This window comes from Acanthochromis polyacanthus, chromosome 5, assembly GCF_021347895.1.
Source record: "Acanthochromis polyacanthus isolate Apoly-LR-REF ecotype Palm Island chromosome 5, KAUST_Apoly_ChrSc, whole genome shotgun sequence".
NCBI classification, from domain to species: domain Eukaryota; kingdom Metazoa; phylum Chordata; class Actinopteri; family Pomacentridae; genus Acanthochromis; species Acanthochromis polyacanthus.
This window is the reverse complement of record NC_067117.1, coordinates 4595201-4618084: the sequence shown is the minus strand read 5'-3', so window position 1 is coordinate 4618084 and position 22884 is coordinate 4595201. Positions and strand designations below refer to the sequence as shown.

General features: G+C 40.9%; 1 protein-coding gene across 1 annotated transcript; it reads right to left on the bottom strand.

Annotated features, from left to right (window-relative positions):
* Positions 1 to 71: 71 nt before the first annotated feature.
* LOC110955598 (potassium voltage-gated channel subfamily A member 2) lies at positions 72 to 8140 on the bottom strand. The gene is made up of 2 exons (XM_022200655.2): positions 7217 to 8140; positions 72 to 6218 (listed from the first exon to the last, which is right to left on the bottom strand). The coding sequence occupies exon 2, from the start codon at positions 6079 to 6081 to the stop codon at positions 4585 to 4587; it is 1497 nt and encodes a 498-aa protein (XP_022056347.1). The 5' UTR covers positions 6082 to 6218; positions 7217 to 8140; the 3' UTR covers positions 72 to 4584.
* Between the last annotated feature and the right edge of the window lie 14744 nt (positions 8141 to 22884).

The following is a 22884-nucleotide window of genomic DNA, read 5'->3' as shown; positions in this document are numbered from 1 at the left end:
GACGACAACAACCACATTGTTTTGCATGAAAAAGTGCAGTAAAACGACACACAATAAACACACCGAACACGTTTTCCTTTGAGTTATTATTGGCTTCATTATTGATATTACTTTGTCAGGGTTATGATCATTTGGAAGGAATATATGCATTTTTAATTTCACACCTTTGTCTCGTCCATAGATTGTCCTTTTTGTTGTAAAGTGCAGATAATACTATGTTTTGAATCCAGACTTCACATACATCATATAGTACATGGTCTTTGCTCCATCGTCCATCAGCTGTTATTTACATTATTCTCTCGCATTTCATTTCATAGAAAGAAACTCACTTTATCCACTGTACCAACTCTGATGGATGTGTTCAGGCCTGGTGACACGGGGAGGATGGGGGTGAGGTGAACAGCTGTACATGTCGTTTCAGTGGATGCCACACTGTCAGGCTCTGGGGTCAAACGAAAAAGAAACGCCTCAAACACACACGCGTACAGATTGCATATTGATCGTGTCGCTTCCTGTATGTGTGAGTTTTTTTATAGGAAAGAGCTGACGTGGCAGTTCAAACAAACCCGAAGCTCAGAAAGCTGATATTGACATTCAGCTAATGTGTGAGCGTTTTGACGTACAGCAGCAGAACATTGCCAAGGCTTTCACTTTTGCTCCGAGGTTTCTTTAAAACGCTCCGTCAGCTCGATGCATCCACACGGAATTGGGTGTCCGGTAAAACATAAAGAATCTGTACTTAAACCCTCTTCTCCCCCGAAAACTACAAGCTAATAATCGATCTCTGCATAGATTTCTCAGTGTATTCACTGTTGGGCTCCCTTCTAATGGAGTGACCTTGCTGGTGGGTCCCTCAGCAGGTGAGAGATGGTATTCTTGGAGGCCGTGGTGCTCCCGATGAAGCAGCACAACATCCTTTAATTGACTGTGTCGCCACTGAATAGAAACAGGAATCCAGGTGAGGATGAGTCTACTCGTCTTTGTGCTTTAAGCAGAAATAATCAACTACAATGTTGTGTGTTGCTACAGTGAATTTGGCTGAGGTACAGTAACATGCCCCAATGTGAAAAATAACAGATAAATGTCCGTGTGTGGCATCTATCAGAAATTCCTGTCCAAAGAAACGGAATGAAGACGCTAAGATATGATGCATTTGCATGCATAGACAAATATTTTTGGTCAGACTGTGAGTGTTTTCTTCCACGTACACAGATATGCAAATGGCTGTTGCATAAATGCAGCTGTACAACCAGGCCAAGACACCAACATTCAGTTTTTCTCTTTTTCTCTCTCACACAAACACACATACACAACCACACACACACACCTGCTATAAGTGCACACCTCAAACAACACTCAACTGATGTTCTTGGTTCGACTGTGGAGGTCCATACGGGTTCATTCTAGGGCTGGCCCGAATAGTAGTTTCTGGCCTCCGAATATTCGGGCCCTATTAAAGACGAATATCCGAATATTCGGATCCGTTCGTCTGGTCTCCTGGGTCCAAATTTTGCCTTCGTTTTGTTTTCAGTTAAACTGAAGAATTCCCGAACAGCAGAGGGCTACAGCATCTTGTCTTGTGTTTATGCAACGAAGTGAAGCGTGACGTCAGAGTCGGCAGCAACCCGGCCATTCGGGTGGTGTTTACAAACACGAATGGATGAGCCGAGATGAGCCGAACACGGCGGGGACGAATATTCGGATACCAAATTAATATCCGGATAACGCCGTAGCGAACGAATATTCGGGATATTCGGGTACAGTCCTAGTTCATTCTTTCCTTTGTTTATTTATTTTTTTTGTTTTTAAAATCAACGTCTATGTTCTCCACACAGACTCCTCCACCACATTACAATGGAAATATTGCTAATCACCTATTTAATCCGGTCCTACATCGAGCGACCGACCATTTTCTCACTCCACCTTCACGCTGCTCCTCTACAAGCATCAAATACAACTGCTCCACTTTAGCTCCTAAAACTCTTCAAAAACTTTTTTCCAGACACACAAAAGCAAACACGGGTTTGGACAGAGAGACGACTTCAGAAGCCTCACGTCGGGCAGTTGGACGAGGCATCCTGAGCACGTTATTGGCAGCGATGGCGTTCAGACATTTTGCTACTGCAGGTTGAGACTGTAGTGAGCAGAACGAGACCCTAAGAATAAAGAAGCACATCCTGGCATGACAGAACTCATCCGAGACGGTGCTTGCTACAGACCCTCTCCTAATCCATCACCTTTCTAATTACATGAGACATCTGTGAAAAGATGCGGAAAGGCGAGACACTCAGGAGGGACGTCAGAGGACCCCTAGGTCAGACGATATCTGCTACACTGCTGCTAATTATCACTTCCCATATTGATGTTACTGCCTTCGACTGTTACCTTGGCAGTGTTGAGCGAACGGTGGAAAAATCTTTGCTGGACGCAATCCTAGAATCAGAACCTAATTCACATTTGATGCCAACTTTTAAAGACAGACTGAGATTCTGGCATCAGAGACTCCGTATAAATCCTGACCAATTCAACGCCAACGAAAGCTTCCCGATAAAAGATCCTGGTTAGGGACGACGGTTTAGATGCCTTTCGACAGCTACTTCACAGAGGGCAGTTTTGAATCAAGTGAAGCAAACATCTGATGCGACGGGTGTCTGCGTTTTCCCTAAAAAAAAAAAAAATCCCCAGTAAAGAAAACGCTTTTTGAAATGGCTAGTGAGAGTGTGTCTTTGGCACTCTGAACAGGCTCTGAAACAGGAGAACAACGGCGCTCAGAACAATTATCATTAAAAATAAAAACATGGCAATGATCTGCACATTGTGGAAAGGCTCTTGCTTTCTCTTAAACATCGCTATTTCAGGTTTTTAACCCTCCGATAATAGTATATGCGTACTGTATATGTGTTCCGTCTGTATACATATATTGTTTTATATATAAGAAATAAATATGTCTATTGTAGTAATTATGCTTTTTTTGTCTTCGAGGCTTCTTCTTTGAGCTTAAACGCATGCTAGGAATGTCTTTGAGGTCATGCAACACTAGGAGAGTAGCGTAAACCCAGATAAAAGGCAGCTCGGGGGGGGGGAAGCAATTCTCTATACACGAGTCCTTAAAAGTTACTACTTCGATCATGAGGACGTGACCGTGTGACGAAACCTGTGAAAAAGACAGCACTGCAAGTCTATCGAGCAGGATTAATGTCCAGAAAAACTAGAGTCGGACTTTTCACGCCCAAAAATCACAGCAGCGACCTGGCAAAAAGTTTTAAATGACTTCTACGTGGAATGTTAATACCGACGAGGATGCCGCACCCTGTTAAGTGTGGGGGCTCGCGATTACTCCTTAAGAAACCCTCTAACATACAGCTTTAGGTTCTTGAGACGGCTACCTGCAGGCATCCTTTTAAAAGAGTGGATTTGTACAGAAGGCAGTGTACAGACAAATATACAGTGGGCGTGTGATGAAGCAAGTGGCAGTTGAGAAACACGTGGAAATTCTCATTCAGATTAAAAACGTCATGCAGTTATCTACGGACTAGGTTTACTACTAACAGCACCTACCTACCTATTGGCTATCGGTTAAGTCACAGTTAAGCTACCTATCTATATGAAGAAGTACCGCGTGTGTGAAACCGTGAAAAAAAACGAAAAACAAGAAGAAACATTCAAGTTGTCCTCAAAGCTCTGCAGTAAGACCAGCTTGGGTGAATGGAGGGGAGGGGGGCGGGGGAGCTTGCATTGCAATACATACAGTACATGTAAGACCAAAGCAGTGAAAATTCAAGGCCATTCTCAGTCATTCATCAGATACTGATGTCTACTGGGAAAAAAAAGGTGTCAAACCATAAGCTTAGCGCTGATGGCTGTCATTCATCCTTGAAATAACGTGGCGTACTTCACCACCAACCTCGTCGCAAGTCACCCACGGGCCGTATTGGCGCTGGAGTGGGCTCGCTTTACGCTCACACATCCTTTTTTTTTTTTTTTTTTTTTTGTTTTAAATCGCTAAATGGTGTAAGCATAAGACAGTTTTGTTTCATTGGCTCCAGGAAGCAGCATGTGTAGCGCGAGTCGGGCTCTCCGGAGAAGCGCATGGCAGAGCGGTGTGCCTCGGGAAATGAAGGACCAAGGAAGGGGGACCAAAGCAGGGCTCGTGTCGTGTTAATTTTTTTCATTTTGAAAGCATTATTTTTTTTTGTCTCACTGTGTTTCTTCCTTTTTCTTTTTGTTTGTGCACTACTGTTGGCTACTGTTGTGAGCAATAATTCTGTAGGTATTACTATTTTTTTTGTTGAAAACAGCCACACAGACAAAGCCAACTCCATGCAGAAAATGCAAAATTTTTGAAATTTCACTCTGACATTTTTCTGAAGTTTTAAGGGCAAGTTGTGAGGAGTGAAGACAGGATGAGCGCAGGAGGAGTGTAAGGTGTTTGCAACATTTTTTTTTCAGTCAATCATCATCAGCGTCCTGAATTCTATTGCCTTGATTTTTCCAGCACGTGTAAAGGTGGGAGGGCGTACACCCGTCCCACCCGTTTGCTCAGCTCCACATTTCCCGGCGACGGGGAGGGAAAACACCAGATGGCTACACGTCTGTGAGCATTTTGGTGATGTTTACATAGTTTGTGTTAGCCAGCGTGCAGTTGGCCGTCTTAAGGTTCTCCTCCTGAAAGTCCTCGTTGCTGTTGTTCACGGCCTCCTGGATCTCCATGTAGTCCGATTTGCTGATGGTGGAGCCACTGCGGCTCTTCTTCAGCTCCTCGGCCGAGTCGGCTTTGGGCACGTTGACCTGCAGATACTGCGCCTGCTCCTCGCCTTCGGTCTCGCGGTGGTAGAAGTAGTTAAAGTTGGACACGATGACAGGCACGGGCAAGGCGATGGTCAGCACACCTGCGATGGCACAGAGGGAGCCCACGATCTTGCCGCCAATCGTCGTCGGGACCATGTCACCGTAGCCGACCGTCGTCATGGACACCACAGCCCACCAAAATGCATCTGGGATGCTCTCAAACTGTGACTCAGGCTCATCCGCCTCAGCAAAGTAGACAGCGCTGGAGAACAGGATGACCCCTATGAAGAGGAAGAAAATGAGCAGGCCGAGCTCTCTCATGCTGGCTTTCAGGGTCTGACCCAAAATCTGGAGCCCCTTAGAGTGACGGGAGAGCTTGAAAATTCTGAAGACCCTCACTAAGCGGATGACCCTGAGAATGGCTAAGGACATGGCTTGCTGACCCGCTTGACCATCCTCCGGCCTGTCTGCCAGCTCTGTGCCGAGGGTGATGAAGTAAGGGATGATGGCGACAATATCAATAATGTTCATTATATTACCAAAAAAGCCTGCTTTGCTTGGGCAGGCGAAGAAGCGCACTAGAAACTCAAAGGAGAACCATATAATGCAAAGCGTCTCCAGGATGAAGAAGGGGTCGGTGAAATAGGTGGACGTGTAGCTGATGATTGTGGTGTTGGTCTCAGGCGAAAAGACCGCAGCGTGAGACTTGTGCATCTCGTCCTCGTCGTTGCGGAAAATGGGGAGCGTCTCCAGGCAGAAACTGACGATAGATATCAGGATGACCATGACAGAGATTATGGCGATAATCCTAGCAGGACCTGAGCTCTCTGGGTACTCAAACAGTAGCCACACCTGTCTCTGAAACTCGTTGTCGGGAAGAGGCCGCTCCTCCTCCTTGATGAAACCCTCGTCTTCGCGGAACATCTCGATGGCCTCCTCGCCCAGCTCGTAAAAGCGAATCTCCTCTGAGAAAATATCTAAGGTGACGTTGACCGGCCTTCTTAGCCGGCCTCCTGATTGATAATAATACAATATGGCATCAAAGCTGGGTCTGTTCCTGTCGAAAAAGTACTCGTTCCTTAGCGGGTCAAAGTACCGCATCCTCTTTTTGGGGTCCCCCAGCAGAGTCTCTGGGAACTGGGAGAGGGTTTTGAGTTGTGTCTCAAAGCGCAGCCCTGAGATGTTGATGACCACCCGCTCACAACACTCATGGTCGGCTTCTGGGTCGTAGTCCTGCGGGTGTCCCGGGTGTGCAGCCGCCTCGTCAGAGGGGTCGCCTGTGGCAACAGTCATTCTGCAGGGGGAGGAGACCTGCACTTTTCAGTGAGTCTGGGTCCTGCAGCCTGGAGAACTGCAGGCGGGGGCCAGGAGAGGGAGGGGGCTCAACACTGTAAAGACCTGACGGCCACAGGATGTCACCTAGGATCTGACTGCATGTAGGACACACAAAGCAGAGACAGACAGCAAGGTCAGGTAAACCTCAGACATGATTCAGCACTCAATACTTGTTCTGCTAAGCACACACATATCAGGAATTTGCTTGAGCCTGAAGATAAAACAACTCTGAGGAAAATGAAACCGCCCCTGAAAAATGTCATAAGATTTGACATGAATAATGTAAAGTTACGCTGTCGTGAGAAAGCAGACGGCACTAAAATGAATCAGCTCATGGAAACGTGAGGCTGACACTCCTGCTCCTGACTTCGGAAAATTAATATGCAAATAGGAAGACCGCCTTGCATATAAATGGCTTCAATGCAGGTAAACTCTGGTGCTAGCAGGCAAATAAAACGCACAGAAGCTCATAAATTAGGACACTGATCTGCTGCAATGGACAGTATCTGCTGAAATGAATGGGACTACCTTTTTCAGTGAAGCCATGCATGAATATGGCAATGCAGCAGACACCAAATTCATACAGACAGCATCCTGTCTAGAATATCACAGAAAAGCACTGCAGTCTAAACACAAATATATGAGGCACTTTTAAGATTCACTGTTGCACCAAACGGATTCAGAATTGGCTGGTATGAACTGACTTCAGTTTAGTTTTGATGGAGCGTTTTAGTCTTGAAATGGTGCCTGTCTCTGAAATATTAAAAAACATCTATAAATAATTTATCCACAGAAGGAAATAGGTTCCAAGAGAAAAAAAAAAAACTGTATCTCTCTCCGACATCATCTCCACTCACAAAGTGGGAGCACAGTTGTTGCGTGTGTGTGGTTTTTAAAAAAATATATATAACCAAATAAAAGCCTTTATGAAACATACAGAAAACATACAACTGCAGATTTCCTGCTCATTACCGCGTCTGCTGCTGCTGGAGTCCAAATCAATGCATGATCTACCAAACGCCACGACTCGTAATTACATTTAATCCACGGGCAGATGACAGGTGAAGATGCTCCATGTGAATCTCATACATACCTGCAGACATCTTTTCCATATGTGGATGTGAGCTAACGCTCCCGCTGGAATCAGAAAAGGTGAAAAACCCGCAGCGACGATCAGCTCTTGTGCCTTTAGAGCAGGTGGGGAGAAGAAAAAAAAGATCCCGAATCTCCAATTTGGGGCAGCAGTCGATGATCTTCATCTCATGTTGTCTGCAGCATCCTTACCGTGTACACCGGGTACAGTATGTGCGGGTGTGTCCTCGCTTTGCCCTCCCCGACTCCTTTCCTCCGGGTAGGCTGTCGTGGGATGGCGATTGGCAAAAAAAAAAGAAGGGAGGGAGGGAACCGATCAAGGAGGTGCTGCTGGAGCTTCCCTTAATAACCAAAGGTGCTGGGATCAGCAGAACGATCTGCCTCCAGCCGCCGTGACGAGCTGCTGGACGCGGACAGCCGCAAAGGTAAACACCGGTCCTGGTCAGGTGCTCAGAGAGGCAACATCTGCAAAGACAGCGAGGGTTAAAAAAAGGAAAAAGGAAGGCGAGGCGGCAACAGAGGAGGAGGAAGAGAGCTTAAAAATCTAATCTTATTAGCCAAGATTTAATAATTGGACGCGTTGTGGGATGCATCAATAATCTTTTCATTTCAGTGTGGGAATAAATCTGCTGCTCAGAAAATCTATTCATGCGTCACCCGGCCCCAAATTTACATTTCCCCCTCTTTTTTTTTTTTTTTTTAAATTTAGTCATGCACCACATAAATCAGCATCTCCTCCAGACTCCTGAGCTGCTGATCTGTGATGCTCAGGCGGAGTCTGGTGCGTCCCAACGTCGAAGCGCACAGCTCCTGAGCGTCCTAATAGCCTCCATGGTGAGCAGAGCCTCGTCTTCAGACACTGACTTGAAACGACATGCATGAAAGAATCGCCCTGCGTAGTGGGCAGCGAGATTATGAAATTTCACTGAGCCAGAAACCCCCCCACGCACACGCGTAAACATACATATAAAGCGGCCTTTATTGGCCCTGCATGGTCGCTGCTCGGTAGGAGGAGGTGGTGAGGGCTTTTTCCCTGTTTTTTTTCTTTTTTAGGTGGCAGAAACATTTCAGGGTGGAATATATCTGTCGTCAGCCGTGGCCGCAGGGCTGGTATATAAAGCTTAGTCAAACCTGCAGTCGGGCATTGCTATGCATACCAAGAGACGAGCTGCTGATGGAGAAGAAGGAAAGGGCGGAAAAACGCGCTCCCCATCCGCACTGTAGCTTAACACTACTTACCTTATCTGCAGTGTAGGCAATTTAAAGGGGTACACAACTCAACCAGCACTGCTGATGCTCACTTGATTGCATATTTTCTGAACCGTGCAGCCAAAATCACAGACAGAGCAGCCGCTTTAGTCCAAATTACAGCATATAGGTTGTTATTGCAGCATTCTGTCATCCTGTGGGTGTAATTTTGCAATATGTTTTTTTCCCAGGAGTATTGTTCCTGCAACAATCCAAACACCTGTCTAAGGAGATGATTTTTCTCTTTTCTTAGCTGCATTAGCATGAAGAGGGGCAACAGCGATCATGCATTCATATAATTCTTGTTTTTTATTTTTTTCACAGCAGCTCTACTTGTAATCTTTCCTGGCAACAAGCTTCATGAATAATAGAGAGGAAGGGGACAAAAATAGAGCAAAACCTCCACCATTGTGCCGTGGCTTTATTCAGAACGAAGAGCGAACTGATCGATACTAAACCCTTTCATCGCTATCGACACTGGAGCTGGGAATGAAAGTGGCCACGAGTGACCTCCGGAGAAGCCAAAGGTCAGCGGGAATCCCTCGGTGGGCGGAGGCGAGGCGAGGGAGGCGGACGGTGAGGAAAAAGGGGGGGTGGGGGAGGACAGCGGGGTGATTTGTGTGAGACTCGGCTTTGCCAAGGTTGCTCCTGGCAGACCTGAGAGCGTCACGCCTCCCATCCTCGTCCCTTCTGTCCGTCTGCCTGCTGACACACTAGCGGATGCCTCTCAGTATCTCTTAATGGCTTTCCCAGGTTCCTCATGACAGCACAGCCATTATTTATGAGCCAGGGGCCCGTAACAAAGACTGTTAATGCAGGCTCTAAAGCTCAGTTCACTCTGTATTAGGTGGCCGGTTTTAATTAAAAGCGAAGGGTCCCGGCACTCTAAACGCTCGGCGTGCTTTAATCATACGGGGACATGAAAATTGCTGGCTGGGTTGGTTGGCAGATGAGAGTGTCAACAATGAATTTGCTTCCAAGAGGTATTGATTTCAGGACTTACCCTCATCTCCATCAGAAGTTGTTCTGGCACGGGGACAGACGGCAGAGAAAATGAACTTGAGAGCCGAGAAGACTGAAGGGTCATTGTTACCGATCCGTCAGACGGGTGACAGGTGTTCTCTTCATGTTTGTTTTTTCTGCTCCTGTTTTATTCATCTTAAAGACAGAAATATTTAGGCCGACTGCCATCTAATTATCAGCAAGAAGTACCGTGTCGTTTCCTAATCGTTGTTCTGTTTGTGTTATTTAAAGTCAAACTTACTACTACTGCTTATGTTTACTAGCTACTTGTGTTTACACTCATTCACAGAAAATACCACAGACATGGGTGCGGCACTGGTAAAGTGGTATGTCTAAAGATGCAAAATCATGTTTTTCACTTAACTAATTAAGGAAAAGGCCTTTGCTGAATGTTGTATCAGCAAAAACAGCTCTCTAAGACTTTAAAAGTATACGATGGGAGAACTTTTGAAAAGTTTTTGCTCATGTAAAGACACAAAATGCCCATTCTGATTAGACAGGTAAGACATCAAGAAAAGAATCACCGGGAAAGTCACAGTTAAATGTTATGCATCTAAATTTGCAGCCAGGAGGCCTCAAATCTGTGGTACTTTGATTTGGATTCTGATCAAATACCAAACAAGAAAAGCCTTCAGAGAGCGCAGCACTCCTCCAAGGCTGCTCAGTCTTTGGACCATTTCTGACGGATGAAATCTTGAATGAAAAATGACCTTGCCCTGAGCACAGGTGTGTGCTCTGCATGTGTACGTTATGTACGGATACCGAATCGCCTGACCTAAATATGAAGCTGAATTGATGAGACTCAGATACATCCTCACAATTTAAGCAGTTGTTCCTTGTATCATTTCCAACGATAAGTCCTGATAAGTCTGTGGATTTGTAGTAGGATCACAGTCATGTGATCATCAGCAGGCCGCTGACGTTGCGGTCACTTGTTGTCATGGTTACAGTGACGCTGTGCCGCTATCTAGCAATGATACAGAAATCCTTATCAAAGAAGTGGATCCAGACTATAAGCCGCATCACTGCCAAAATCTAATCACTTGGTCCTTGTGTCATTTCTGAGCTTCCCTGAAAATTTCATCCAAATCCGTTAAGTCTGTTTTTGAGTTAACGTTGCTAACAGACAGACAGACACGTACATCGATCGTTAGGTTCCTTGGTGAAGAAATAAACCATTCTACGAAACTGACTAAGACAGTTGACGGCAGCTTTAATTTGACATGTCTCTATGCCAACAACTGAACTTTAGTGCTGCCGCTTTTTCTGATTTTGACAAACACAAACACGGATGAACATTTTACATTCTCTGAAATGGTGTGCCGTCTTGGCCAGGTGTCCTGTTGGAAAAGACGTTTTTAATCTCAAGAGACTTCTCGGTAAAATAAATGTTAAACAAGACGACATGGTCATCAATATCCCCCGCCACATGTGATGTCTATGAGTCTACAGCCAAAATAGTGATCAAGGGCCATAACTCTGTTAAATATTATCGCACAGGTCTCATTTTCGAACTTGATCAAGGTGTCCATGGTGTGAAGCTACACACTAAATTTCGTAATCCTAGCTGTAGTGGTTTCCGAGAAAAGCTGTCCCCTTCATCTCGGACGAACGAATGGACGGAGGCCAAACCTATATCCCCCTTTTCCACTTCGTGGAGGCGGGGGATAATAAAAATAAAACAAAAATATATTTCACCCTTCCACAGAACACGGACCCAAAAGCTAATTTTGGTTGAAATTGTGCGCCGGTCGCTACAGTACAACAAGAAGCTATAAAACCCTGCTGCTGTATTATTAGCTCATTTTGGAGCCACGTCTTGTCAAAACACTTTTAAAAGTTTTCAAAACGGCTGGTAGCTTCAAGGAGCACCAGAAAATTAGCTGTATTCAAGGTGACACATGATGTATGTTTATTAATGCGGACTGTCAGCGTGGCTCAGCTCATGTTCTCCCTGGAGTGCAGCGGTCTGTGTGGACACTGGAGGTCTGCTGCTCCTTCATACTGCATTGCAGCAGCCACAGGTCTCCAGCACACACACACACACACACACGGTCTGAATTCCACCATGCTTCACTTCTAAGATCCGTCTCCGTCTGTTACAAGCACAATAAAATTCAGCATAACGTGATAAGACGGAACAGACGAGCTCTGCATATCATGTTCACTCGTGGATTTTCTGCTGCATTAATACACATTTTCTGCTCCTGGATATGACGATGCAACACTCTGCTATGTAGAACGCAAAATCCTCTCAGTCTTCATCGAGAATCATACACTAAAATCATCTCCCCTTACACAATCTGACTTTTTTTTTTCCCCCTCGAGGTCTCAAGCAATCTTGCACACCTTTAACCCTCCTGTTGTCTTCATTTACGGGCACCAAAAAAATACTGTTTCCTCGTCTGAAAAAAATCTAAAAATTCAGCAAAAACTCCCCAAATTTCTACAAATTTGTAAAACCTTCAGGAAGAAAATTCCAATAATTCCTGAAAAGTTTCCCTTAAAAGTTTTATTTTAAAAAATCTCCCAAATTTGGCAAGACAATTTTTGTAAATATTTTCAAAAATTAGTAAAAATCTTCCAAAAAAATCCTAAAAATATCTAAAGTGATTACATATATATCAGTAAAACTTCAAAAAATTTCTTTAAGAACATTCACCTAAAAATCAACCAAAAACCAATGAAATTTTGGCTGAATTTTATGTGAACGTTCTTAAGAAACATTTTTAACATTTGTTTTTTTCCACCAAAAAATATTCAAAAATTTCCCAAAAATGTTGAAAATGTGGACATCACAAGTTTCACTGTAAAATATATTTTTTCCCCACATTTTCAAACTTTAAATTTGCAAAACCTGCAGGAAGAAAATTCTTTAAAAGTTTCCTTTAAAAGATTTATTTTGAACCCCTCCCCCCACACACAAATTTGACAAGAAAATTCTTGTAAATATTTTCAAAAAAATGAAGAAATTTTTCCAAAAAAAATCCTAAAAATATCTAAAATGATTACATATATCAGTAAAACTTCTAATATTTTCTTTAAGAACATTCACATAAAAATCAACCAAAATCCAGTGAATTTTTGGTTGATTTTTATGTGAATGTTCTCAAAGAAAATTTTTAACATTTCTTTTATTCCCCACCAAAAAACGCTCAAAGATTTCCCAAAAATGTTGATTATGTGGACATCAGAAGTTTCACTGTGAAAATATTATTTTTTTTCTCCATATTTTCAAACTTTAAAACGGGTACATTTTGACCCACAGGACAACATGAGGGTTAACCTGTGTATCCTTACTGAGACTCACTTTATTTTTTCACCATTGCTGCTCAGGAAATAGAAACTGTGGTGCCCTGGACCAAAAAAATGGACAATAAATAAGTAGTTTAGGTACATGAATATCAATCAATACAGGCCATTTTGTCCTCAGCGTCCCCTACTTCAGCTGACAGCACATCTGAGGCACGGACAATAAGGGATGGTGGTGAAATATGGGTGGACAGGGATGAGAGAACATTGAGCAAAGACAGGGAGGAGCAGGAGAAAAGGAGAGTGGTGCTCGTCAGATTGAGGCCCAGCAGGACGAGGGCAGACGCTGGACGACAGCCAGACACCAGGAGAGGCACAAGGACACTGGTCCACTGCGGTACACTGCCAAGCTGCATAACCTCCCACAAATCTGCACACACACCCAACGCACAAGCTCATCCCACAAACCTACAGGCTCGTAGAAATGCTAGTAGCTCCCTGTACAACAGCAGCGATTCTACAGTTCATGAGTCACACCGCCGTCTCACAACATTTGGCCGAAACAGACACTTTACAAAGCAGCTTCTCCATTCGTCACGGGTACCGACAGCAGCAAAACGACATGAAAAAAAACCCCAGAAAGATATGGGCTACGTTCAGTTCAACGAGCCGCCCTGATGCTGAGGGGAAGGACTGTGAGTCAGGCAGCGAGTGAGTCAGGGATACCCTTCTGCTGCATCGTACAGTGTGTCTGTGTGTGAGTGAAATCCAAGTCAAGGTAAGCGCTCGCTTCAGGAACACCGGGTTATATTATACCAAGGTCAGGCTGGAAATAAGACACGGTTCGAACAACGAGGAGACAATACAAATCAACCTGTGTGTCCGCTACCTAAGTGGTGGACTTTATGTTCTGCATGCGGCACTGACTTTACTCCTGATCTCAAGGTACAGAAAGACAGATAGACAGACTGATAAACAGACAGACAGACACTTTATTAATCCAGAGGGAAATTCAAGTGTTCAGCAGCTTACATACAAAAACATAAAATAACAAAAAAAGGCCGGTTAGGAACATTAACCCTCGTGTCGTCCTGCAGGTCAAACTGACCCAATTAAGTTTGAAAATGTGATTTAAAAAAAAACACATTTTCACAGTGAAACTTCTGATGTCCACATTTTCAACATTTTTGGGAAATTTTCTAAATTGTTTTGGTGGAAATGAACATTCACAAAAAAATCAATTTTGGTTGATTTTTTTTAATGAATGTTTTTGAAGAAAATATCAACAATTTTGCTGGTATCACTTGAGATATTTTTAGGATTTTTTTTGGGAAGATTTTTACTCATTTTCTGAAAATATTTACAAGAATTTTGTTGCCAAACATGTTTTTTTTTTTAAAAAAATAAAACTTTCAAAGGAATTATTAGAATTTTCTTCCTGAAGGTTTTGCAAATTTAAAGTCTGAAAATGTGGAAAAATATATATATTTTCACAGTAAAACTTCTGATGTCCACATTTTCAACATTTTTGGGAAATTTTCTAAATTTTTTTGATGGAAATGAACATTCACAAAAAAAAAAAAAATCAACCAAAATCCAGCGAATTTCGCTGGATTTTGGTTGATTTTTTTCATGAATGTTTTAAAAGAAATTATTAACAATTTTGCTGGTATCACTTGAGATATTTTTAGGATTTTTTGGGGAAGATTTTTACAAATTTTCTGAAAATATTTACAAGAATTTTCTTGCCAAACATGTTTTTTTTTTTAAAAAATAAAACTTTCAAAGGAATTATTAGAATTTTCTTCCTGAAGGTTTTGCAAATTTAAAGTCTGAAAATGTGGGAAAAAAAAAAAAAAAAAAAAATATATATATATATATATATATATTCACAGTAAAACTTCTGATGTCCACATTTTCAACATTTTTGGGAAATTTTCTAAATTGTTTTGGTGGAAATGAACATTCACAAAAAAAAAAAAATCAACCAAAATCCAGCGAAATTCGCTGGATTTTGGTTGATTTTTTTAATGAATGTGTTTGAAGAAAATATCAACAATTTTGCTGGTATCACTTGAGATATTTTTAGGATTTTTTTGGGAAGACTTTTACTCATTTTCTGAAAATATTTACAAGAATTTTCTTGCCAAACATGTTTTTTTAAAAAAAAAAAAATAAAACTTTCAAAGGAATTATTAGAATTTTCTTCCTGAAGGTTTTGCAAATTTAAAGTCTGAAAATGTGGAAAAATATATATATTTTCACAGTAAAACTTCTGATGTCCACATTTTCAACATTTTTGGGAAATTTTTGAACATTTTTAGTAGAAAATAAAAAAGTTTCCTAGGAACATGCACACACAAAAAAATCAACCAAAATCCAGTGAAATTTGCTGGGGTTTTTTGGATTTTTATGTGAATGTTCTTAAAGAAAATATCAGAAGTTTTACTGACATATGTAATCACTTTAGATATTTTTAGGATTTTTTTTGGAAGATTTTTACTCATTTTTAAAAAAATATTTACAAGAATTTTCTTGCAAAATTTGAGGGATTTTTTTTATATAGTTGTGCTCATAAGTTTACATAATCTGACAGAATTTGTAAAATGTGCTCCATTCTGTAATGAAAACATGAATGATCAGAGCAAATACAATTGCATGACAATAAATAGCTTTGTCAGAACACCAGCCCGAAAGGAAAGAAAAATGTTTCCATTAATAAACATTTGCTAAAAAAAAATAAAGGACAATATTTCACAAATTTGGCCAGGGTATGTAAACTTATGAGCACAACTGTGTATACAACTTTGAAAGGATAACTTTTAAGGAATTATTGGAATATTCTTCCTGAAGGTTTTGCACATTTTCTGAAATTTGGGGATTTTTTTTTGCTGATATTTTGTATTTTTTTCAGACAAAGAATCTACATCTCAAATTAGGAGGTTACATGAAAGCAAAAATCTTCTTTTGAGTGAAAAACTACCATTTTTTTTAGCATGTCTGGCTCATTCTAAGACACCTAAGCTTGACAATCCTGGTAAAATAGAGCTTAAAATAAGTTTTCCCAGCTAATTTGAAGGTCTCAAAATTCTAAATATCACATTTTATTTCCAGAAATCTTACGAAGCCATTTTTCACTTGTCCTACTGGCAGATTTTTTCACTTATTTCAAGGTGAAAGTTCCTTGAAATAAGTTTTTTTTTTTCTTGTTTTGGGAGGGGCATTTTTTCCAGTGTTGTTTTAGGTCAGCATCTCCTCTGTAGTCGGGCTGCTCTTCTGCTCAGCCTCATCCGATCGCTACGGAAACCGTCTCCAGGGCGGCAGAGGGAGGAGGCTGGGCAGTGAGATATTTCAGGTAAAGTTACAGCACGATGACAAAGCACTTTCTATTCCCCTGCGCTCAGCTGCGTTCGTTAAAGATGAATTAGTGGTCAGAAAAAGTGGGAAACACGTGGATTTAGTGTTTTTTCTTGCTTCCACACCTGCGACTGCCTCCCAGCATGTGCTGCTGTATGAACTACACTCTGTAATGGTTTCACTCTCCGGGCTCTGTGTCTGGCCTATGGGGGAAGAGGGATATATGCTTTCTCTGATATGCTTCCTGGGCTTTCCTTTGTCTCACTGAAAGCCCCGAACACAGAGTCTTGATGCAGAAGAGTGAACTTTACGAATAGCCCCCAGAGTGCCATTACATGTTCTCCAAAGAGCAGATGGATGAATGGCACCCAGAGAAAGAATGGCAATATGTCTCACGGTTTCTATTTTTGGCAGCGCTGAGTTACAGTTTTAGGGCAAATACTGTACCATATAAAAATATCATCAGATCAGGAAGAGGGAAAAAAAAGAATCTCCAACGCCGATGCCTTCTCTCCTCCCTGCGCTGATTTGCAACCGGCACGCTCCAGTAAAGTTCAAGGATGACAGGAGGCGCCTCTCCTGGCAGACGCTCCCCACGTCTGCACGCCGGGCTTCATCAGAGGTAGCACGCTGCTGCGAGGCCCGACTCCTCTCATGTGGCGAATGTTGGCATGACGAGGACGGCAAAGGAGATGAGAGGAGAGGGGAAGCCCGGGGTCTCCTCCGCCTCCCCGCCCCGACTGATCACCATCCTGGATCTGCATCCTCACATCAGCCTGCAGCGTCAGAGAGCACCAGCTGTGGAGCTAAGCCACTGCAGCTTCCCTCTCTGCATGTGTGCTGGGGCACCACGCATGCAGTCTCACATGTGGAGTGCCTCTTTTAATGACCAGGATCTCACGGCAGAGCGCATCGAGGCGTATCAGCTGTGACCGTCTTACAGCTGTGCAGCGCTCGAGCGTGTTCACTCACATGTGCATACGAAGACACACAATCACGGTTAGATTATGTTTGAACAGAGCAGTTTAAATACATGAGCGTGCATCCTTCTTTAGCCCTCCTGTTGTCTTCATTTACGGGCACCAAAAAGTATTGTTTCCTTGTCTGAAAAAAATCCAAAAATTCAGCAAAAAACATTCCCCAAATTTTTGAAAATTTGCAAAACCTTCAGGAAGAAAATTCCAATAATTTCTTAAAAGTTTTATTTTTAAAAAATCCCTCAAATGTGGCAACAAAATACTTGCAAATACTTTCAAACAAATGTGTAAAAATCTTCCAAAAAAATCTTAAAAATATCTAAAGTGATTACAAGTAAAATTTCTAATATTTTCTTTAAGACAACTGACAAAAAAATTGTGGGAATGTTCTTAAAGAAAGATTTTTTTTAAATTTTTTATTTCCACCCAAAAATTTCCCCAGAAATGTTAAAAATATGGACATCAGAAGTTTCACAGTGAAAATATATTTTTTCCACATATTCAAATCCTTCAGGAAGAAAATTACAATAATTTCTAAAAGGTTCCCTTAAAATTTTTATTTTAAAAAAATCCCCAAATTTGGCAAGAAAATTCTTGTAAATAATTTCAAAAAATGAGTAAAAATCTTCCAAAAAAATCCTAAAAATATCTAAAGTGATTACATAGATATCAGTCAAATTTCTAATATTTTCCTTAAGAACATTCACAAAAAAAACAACGAAAATCCAGTGAATTTCAAATATTTACAAGAATTTTCTTGCCAAATTTGAGAGATTCTTTAAAACAAAAGTATAAGGGAAACTTTTAAGGAATTATTGGAATTTTCTTCCTGAAGGTTTTGCAAATTTTCAGAAATTTGGGACATTTTTTTGGCAAATTTTTTTTGGGTTTTTTTAGGACAAGGAAACAATAATGTCTGGTGCCTGTAAACGAGGACAGCAGGAGGGATAAAGACGAATGACACTGATCTCCTCATTATTCCAGCCCACTAAGCCTATCACCTCTGACGTCGTCCTTACCTCACCCAAACCAGAACAGAATCAGACAGTCAGGACTGCAGGTGTCCCTTGCTGGCGCAGCCGTCGAGCTGGGCAGGAAATGATTAACGGCGCTGGGTAATTTGTTCGCAGCTTTTCATTTTCCCCCGAGTTAAAAATACACTGAAGAAGGGCTGTGACTCCTGCAGGGGACACTGAGGGTACAGGAACGCTCAGCACTTCTGAGGCACCTGGAGTCGTGGAACACATGGCGTGTCGTCTGCAGGACCGAGGTCTTTGCAGCTCTGCGTGGAAAACAAAAGACTCAGCAAAGAAGTGTGCAGAACTTTTAAATTACCCTGTGTGCATATTCTAGGTTAGTTTGTGTCATCTCAAGGCTTCTGTTCTTCCATAACGCTGTGTTTACCTTCCTTTGTCTGTGTGTGTGTGTGTGGAGTTTCTGACAGCACATCTGAAAAAATCAAACCCGTCTCAGTCCAGTTTGACGTTTAAATCATTGTCATCAAGACCAAATCTCACCGTAAGAAAACAGACCCAGCAAAACACGTACTTAACCTAAACTCAGGCAAATTATTCTAAGAGCTAGCTTGTAGTTTTCCATGAAGTCTATTATGGATGTAAGTGCCAGACAGCGGTTAGAATGGTTAGAGCATAATTTCTAAACTATGACACGTTGTTCCGATCATAAAGTAAATTTCTCGATTGCTCATTGTTCTTTTGTCATTTTGTATCTCGATTTTTTAATATTTTATCGTTTTTGTCTGATTTTTTTCGTTTGTCTCATGTTTATGTGGTTTTGTTTCTCGTTTTTGTCGTTCTGTGTTTCCTTTTAGTCTCGCTTGTGCTTTTTGGTCTATTTTTTTGTCGTTTTGTCCAATTATCAATTCAATTCAAACTTGTTTACATTTTTTAATATACATTTTCTCAATTTTATTCAGATTTTTGTCGTTTTGTTTCTTGTTTTTGTCGTTTTGTGCTTCCTTTTTGTGTTTTTTATTGTCTATTTTTTCATCGCTCCATTCAATTTTCAATTCAATTTTATTTATGTGGCGTAAATTACATTTCAGATCGTCTCATTGCGCTTTACAGAACCCACACGTTCCTTTCTTGTCATATTTTGTCTCAAACATTTTGTCGCTTTGTAACTTTTTTTTGTTACTTTTTTGTCTAGCTTGTATCATGTGTCTCATTTTGGTAAAGTTTTGTCTTGTTGTCGTTTTTTTTTGTCTTTTTGTCTGACTTTTGTCATTCTGAACTCAAATACTGCATCATTCACTTCCAGATACCTGTGACTAAATGTGTTCTTTTGTAGACACTCTGTGATCTGGAAGTTTTGACATGGAAATGATAAACTAAGGCATAATGCTGTTGAAATTAAGCTTATTTGTCCTCACAAATTTCAGGTTGTTCGTGATATTTTGTAAAAACACAGAGAAACGTGGTGGTGTGGTTATTTACAGGACTATTATGCTGCTTCTCTTGGTTGATGATTTCATCGTTATCAAACCAATTTGTCCATTTGCTTAAATGCTTCTTTATAAAAGAGACCCCAGGAGCTTTCATTAGATTCTAAAAAAGGGAATTTGCCTGGAAACAATTCACCGTACTGCAGAGAAAACTTCAAGCAGCCTTGATGTCCATTTTTCTGTGCTTGTTCCAAGTCATACTAAGTTTAAGTACAGAGTTTTTTGGGTTTTCTTTTCACAAGCTCTGGCTCACAAACTGTAATTCTCCTCGTCTCATGGGAAACACAGGAATTATGGGTCATACTAAAAGCCTCCAGGTGAAATTTTAAAGTAGTTTACTGACCTGGATGACAAATCCCAGACGGCCCCGTTCGCTCGTTCCAGGACTAAACATTTTCTTCCTCGTTGCTGCATGTGTAACAACAGTAACAACAATATTTGCTAAATTGACTATTTTTGCTTCACCAAACAGAGTATTTCTCTTTCCTCCTGGTCTGAATAAATCCCAGGCAGCACAGAAAACACAAATATTTACCGTAAGTGTTCCCGACTCTCATGAAAACAGCGACACACTGGAAGGACCGCTGAACAGAACTTGTACAGTAAATCAGGAATTCACTGAGTGAAATTCAACTGTTTTATGATAAAGAACAATGCTTAGTGTTTGGTGACGTTTTATATAATTGAATTTAGGTCTTTGTTGTGAATTTGTCCTCGACTTCATTGAACTTGGAGGTGTTTCTCCCCGGCTTGTTTATAGGAAGACCAAAAAAATGAGATGTTAACATATAAAGCAAAAAACAGAAAGCTACAATCCAAGTCTGTGACAAATCTGTCCCAATAAATGAGCCTATACAGGTGTACTTAACCCTCCTGTTGTCCTCATTTACGGGCAACAAAAAATACTGTCTCCTTGCCTAAAAAAAAAAATCCAAAAATTCAGCAAAAAAAAAAAGTCCCCAAATTTCTGAAAATTTGCCAGAAAATTCCAAGAATACCTTAAAAGCTTCCCTTGAAAGTTTTATTTTTAATAAACCCCCCAAATCTGGCAAGAAAACTCTTACAAAAAATCCTAAAAATATCTAAAATGATTACATATATATCAGTATAAATTCTAATATTTTCTTAAGAACATTCACAAAAAAAATCAACCAAAATCCAACAAAATTCGCCCGAATTTGGTTGCATTTTTTTGTGTACAGGTCTCTGGAATATCATCAGCTCTTAATCTTGGAGCTGTTTGGACTACATTAAAAAGTGTACACAACATGCATATTAGTAAAGGCATTATTTTATATTTACTCCTCCAGACATTAACTCTGGTAAGAAGAGGCTGAATATTCCCTCCTGAGGCTGATTACTTGCTTCTTTTCTATCAGTAATAACTCAGAAAGTCCACTAGGGGGCAGGACTGAGCTACTTTCATAACAATGAAGGTCGAGCAGCAGAGCTCAGCTGGAAACCAAGCACGACTAACCCTCCATTCCAGAGGCATTACAGACAATCAGACCACTTAATGGGACAACTAGTAGTTTATGAAGACTGTGCCGTGTTCACCTGTGGAATTTATATTAATTTCAGATGCAACAATTAATCATGCACACTAAAAAAATAAATACAAAATGCAACTAAATGATACTGAGTGACTGATCCTAATTACTCCAAACACAACAAAGTAATTAGAGCTGAAATTATGTGATAAATTGCTGAGTTAATTTACACAAATAGGATGACAGTCAACAACTGACTTGATTCATTCTGTGAAGCAAACCAGATGTGAAAAAGTTAAGGTTTGCTGATTTTTTTTAAATTTTAAAAGACATTTAACCCTGTAAGACCTGAAAATAGAAAAAAAGAGCAAATATATAAATAAAATTACACACACACACACACACATACATATATATATGTATATACAAACATAAATTAAATAAATGAAAAAATTTTGCAAAAACATAAATGTCGAAATAGAAAAAAATGAAAAAAAACACAAAAAATATACTCAAATATAGAAGCAAATTTGTGAAGAAATAAATTATATATATATATATACACACACACACACACACACACACATACATATATACATAATCTAGAAAAAATGTGCAAAAACAAATAAATAAATGAAAAAAGTAAGTATAAACCCAAATATAGCAAAAAATTGCAAAGAAAATAAAACTCAAAAAATATACAAAGATAGAAGAAAATTAGCAAACAAAGAATATCTGTGTGTGTGTATAGCAAATTAGCAAAAATATAAATTAAATGAAAAAAAATTATATGTAAATTATATATGTAAAACCGAAATATAGAAAAAATGCAAAAATAATTTAAAAAAAAATTATATATATATATATATATATATATATATATATATATATATAATAGAAAACAATATAAAAAATAAATCAAACTGATGTATTTCTGCAACAGTGGGTTTTAGAGGGTTAATATGTCAGATTGAAGGTACCCCTCTAAATTATTAATCAGTTAATCTAGAACATAATTAGCATACACATTTTGAATGAAAACAACTGCAAGTCATCTGCAGCTGTAAGAACAACAGAAGTCATAATTAAGATTCTGCAAAGCTCTCGTGCGCGCTGCAGGCCGTCCTGACACATTAAAGGACACACAGCTGTGTAATTAATTTCCAGGCTCCTTTGAGTTTTGCTGCTAGTTTGTGTCACTTCAGCTCTCAGCCACTTTGTATTACAAGCTCACGTGCACAGGCGTCTGCTGGAGGGATGAAAGGTAGCTGACGTCACACCTAGTTGGCATGCCAACTCAGAGAATGGAGCTGAAAAACAAGAGCAGCTGAGGCCGTTTCAGTGGAAGGACACTGAAGCAGAGGCACGACAGCTTTTCGTCATATTCAGATTGCTGCACATCTGCCAGAGCAAAGGCCAAGGCTGCAGACTGGCCTCTAAACACTAGCACTAACATACCAACACTGCTTTAACCACCTCTTAGGAAACCGGTAAAATATAAAACTGAACATTCTTCATTGTAAACCCCCCCCCCGGACTAGATGTGCATGTTGAGCATTCACCCCTTTCCCCTCCTCTCCAACGACAAAAAGCTGGAGCATCTTTGTGAAAATGCTACACAACGCCATGGTAACATCAGAGGGGGTTACCCGGGAAACCACCGTCGTCATGGAGACTGCATCACAAGGCGGGCCTGGACACGCAGGAGGCGGGGACGTCGCCGCACGTCCTCCCTCCTTTGAGCCGTTTTCCTCCCGTCATCGCTGCACATGACCCCTCAGCACCATCATCCACGGTGTCCACGGAGCACGTCCCTCCCCGCTCGTTTCTGAATCAGAGTGACAGCTACAGCCCGGCA

What these genes read in the sequence shown, in the direction of transcription:
- LOC110955598 (XM_022200655.2), bottom strand. Translation starts at nt 6,081, where the DNA reads ATGACTGTTGCCACAGGCGACCCCTCTGACGAGGCGGCTGCACACCCG.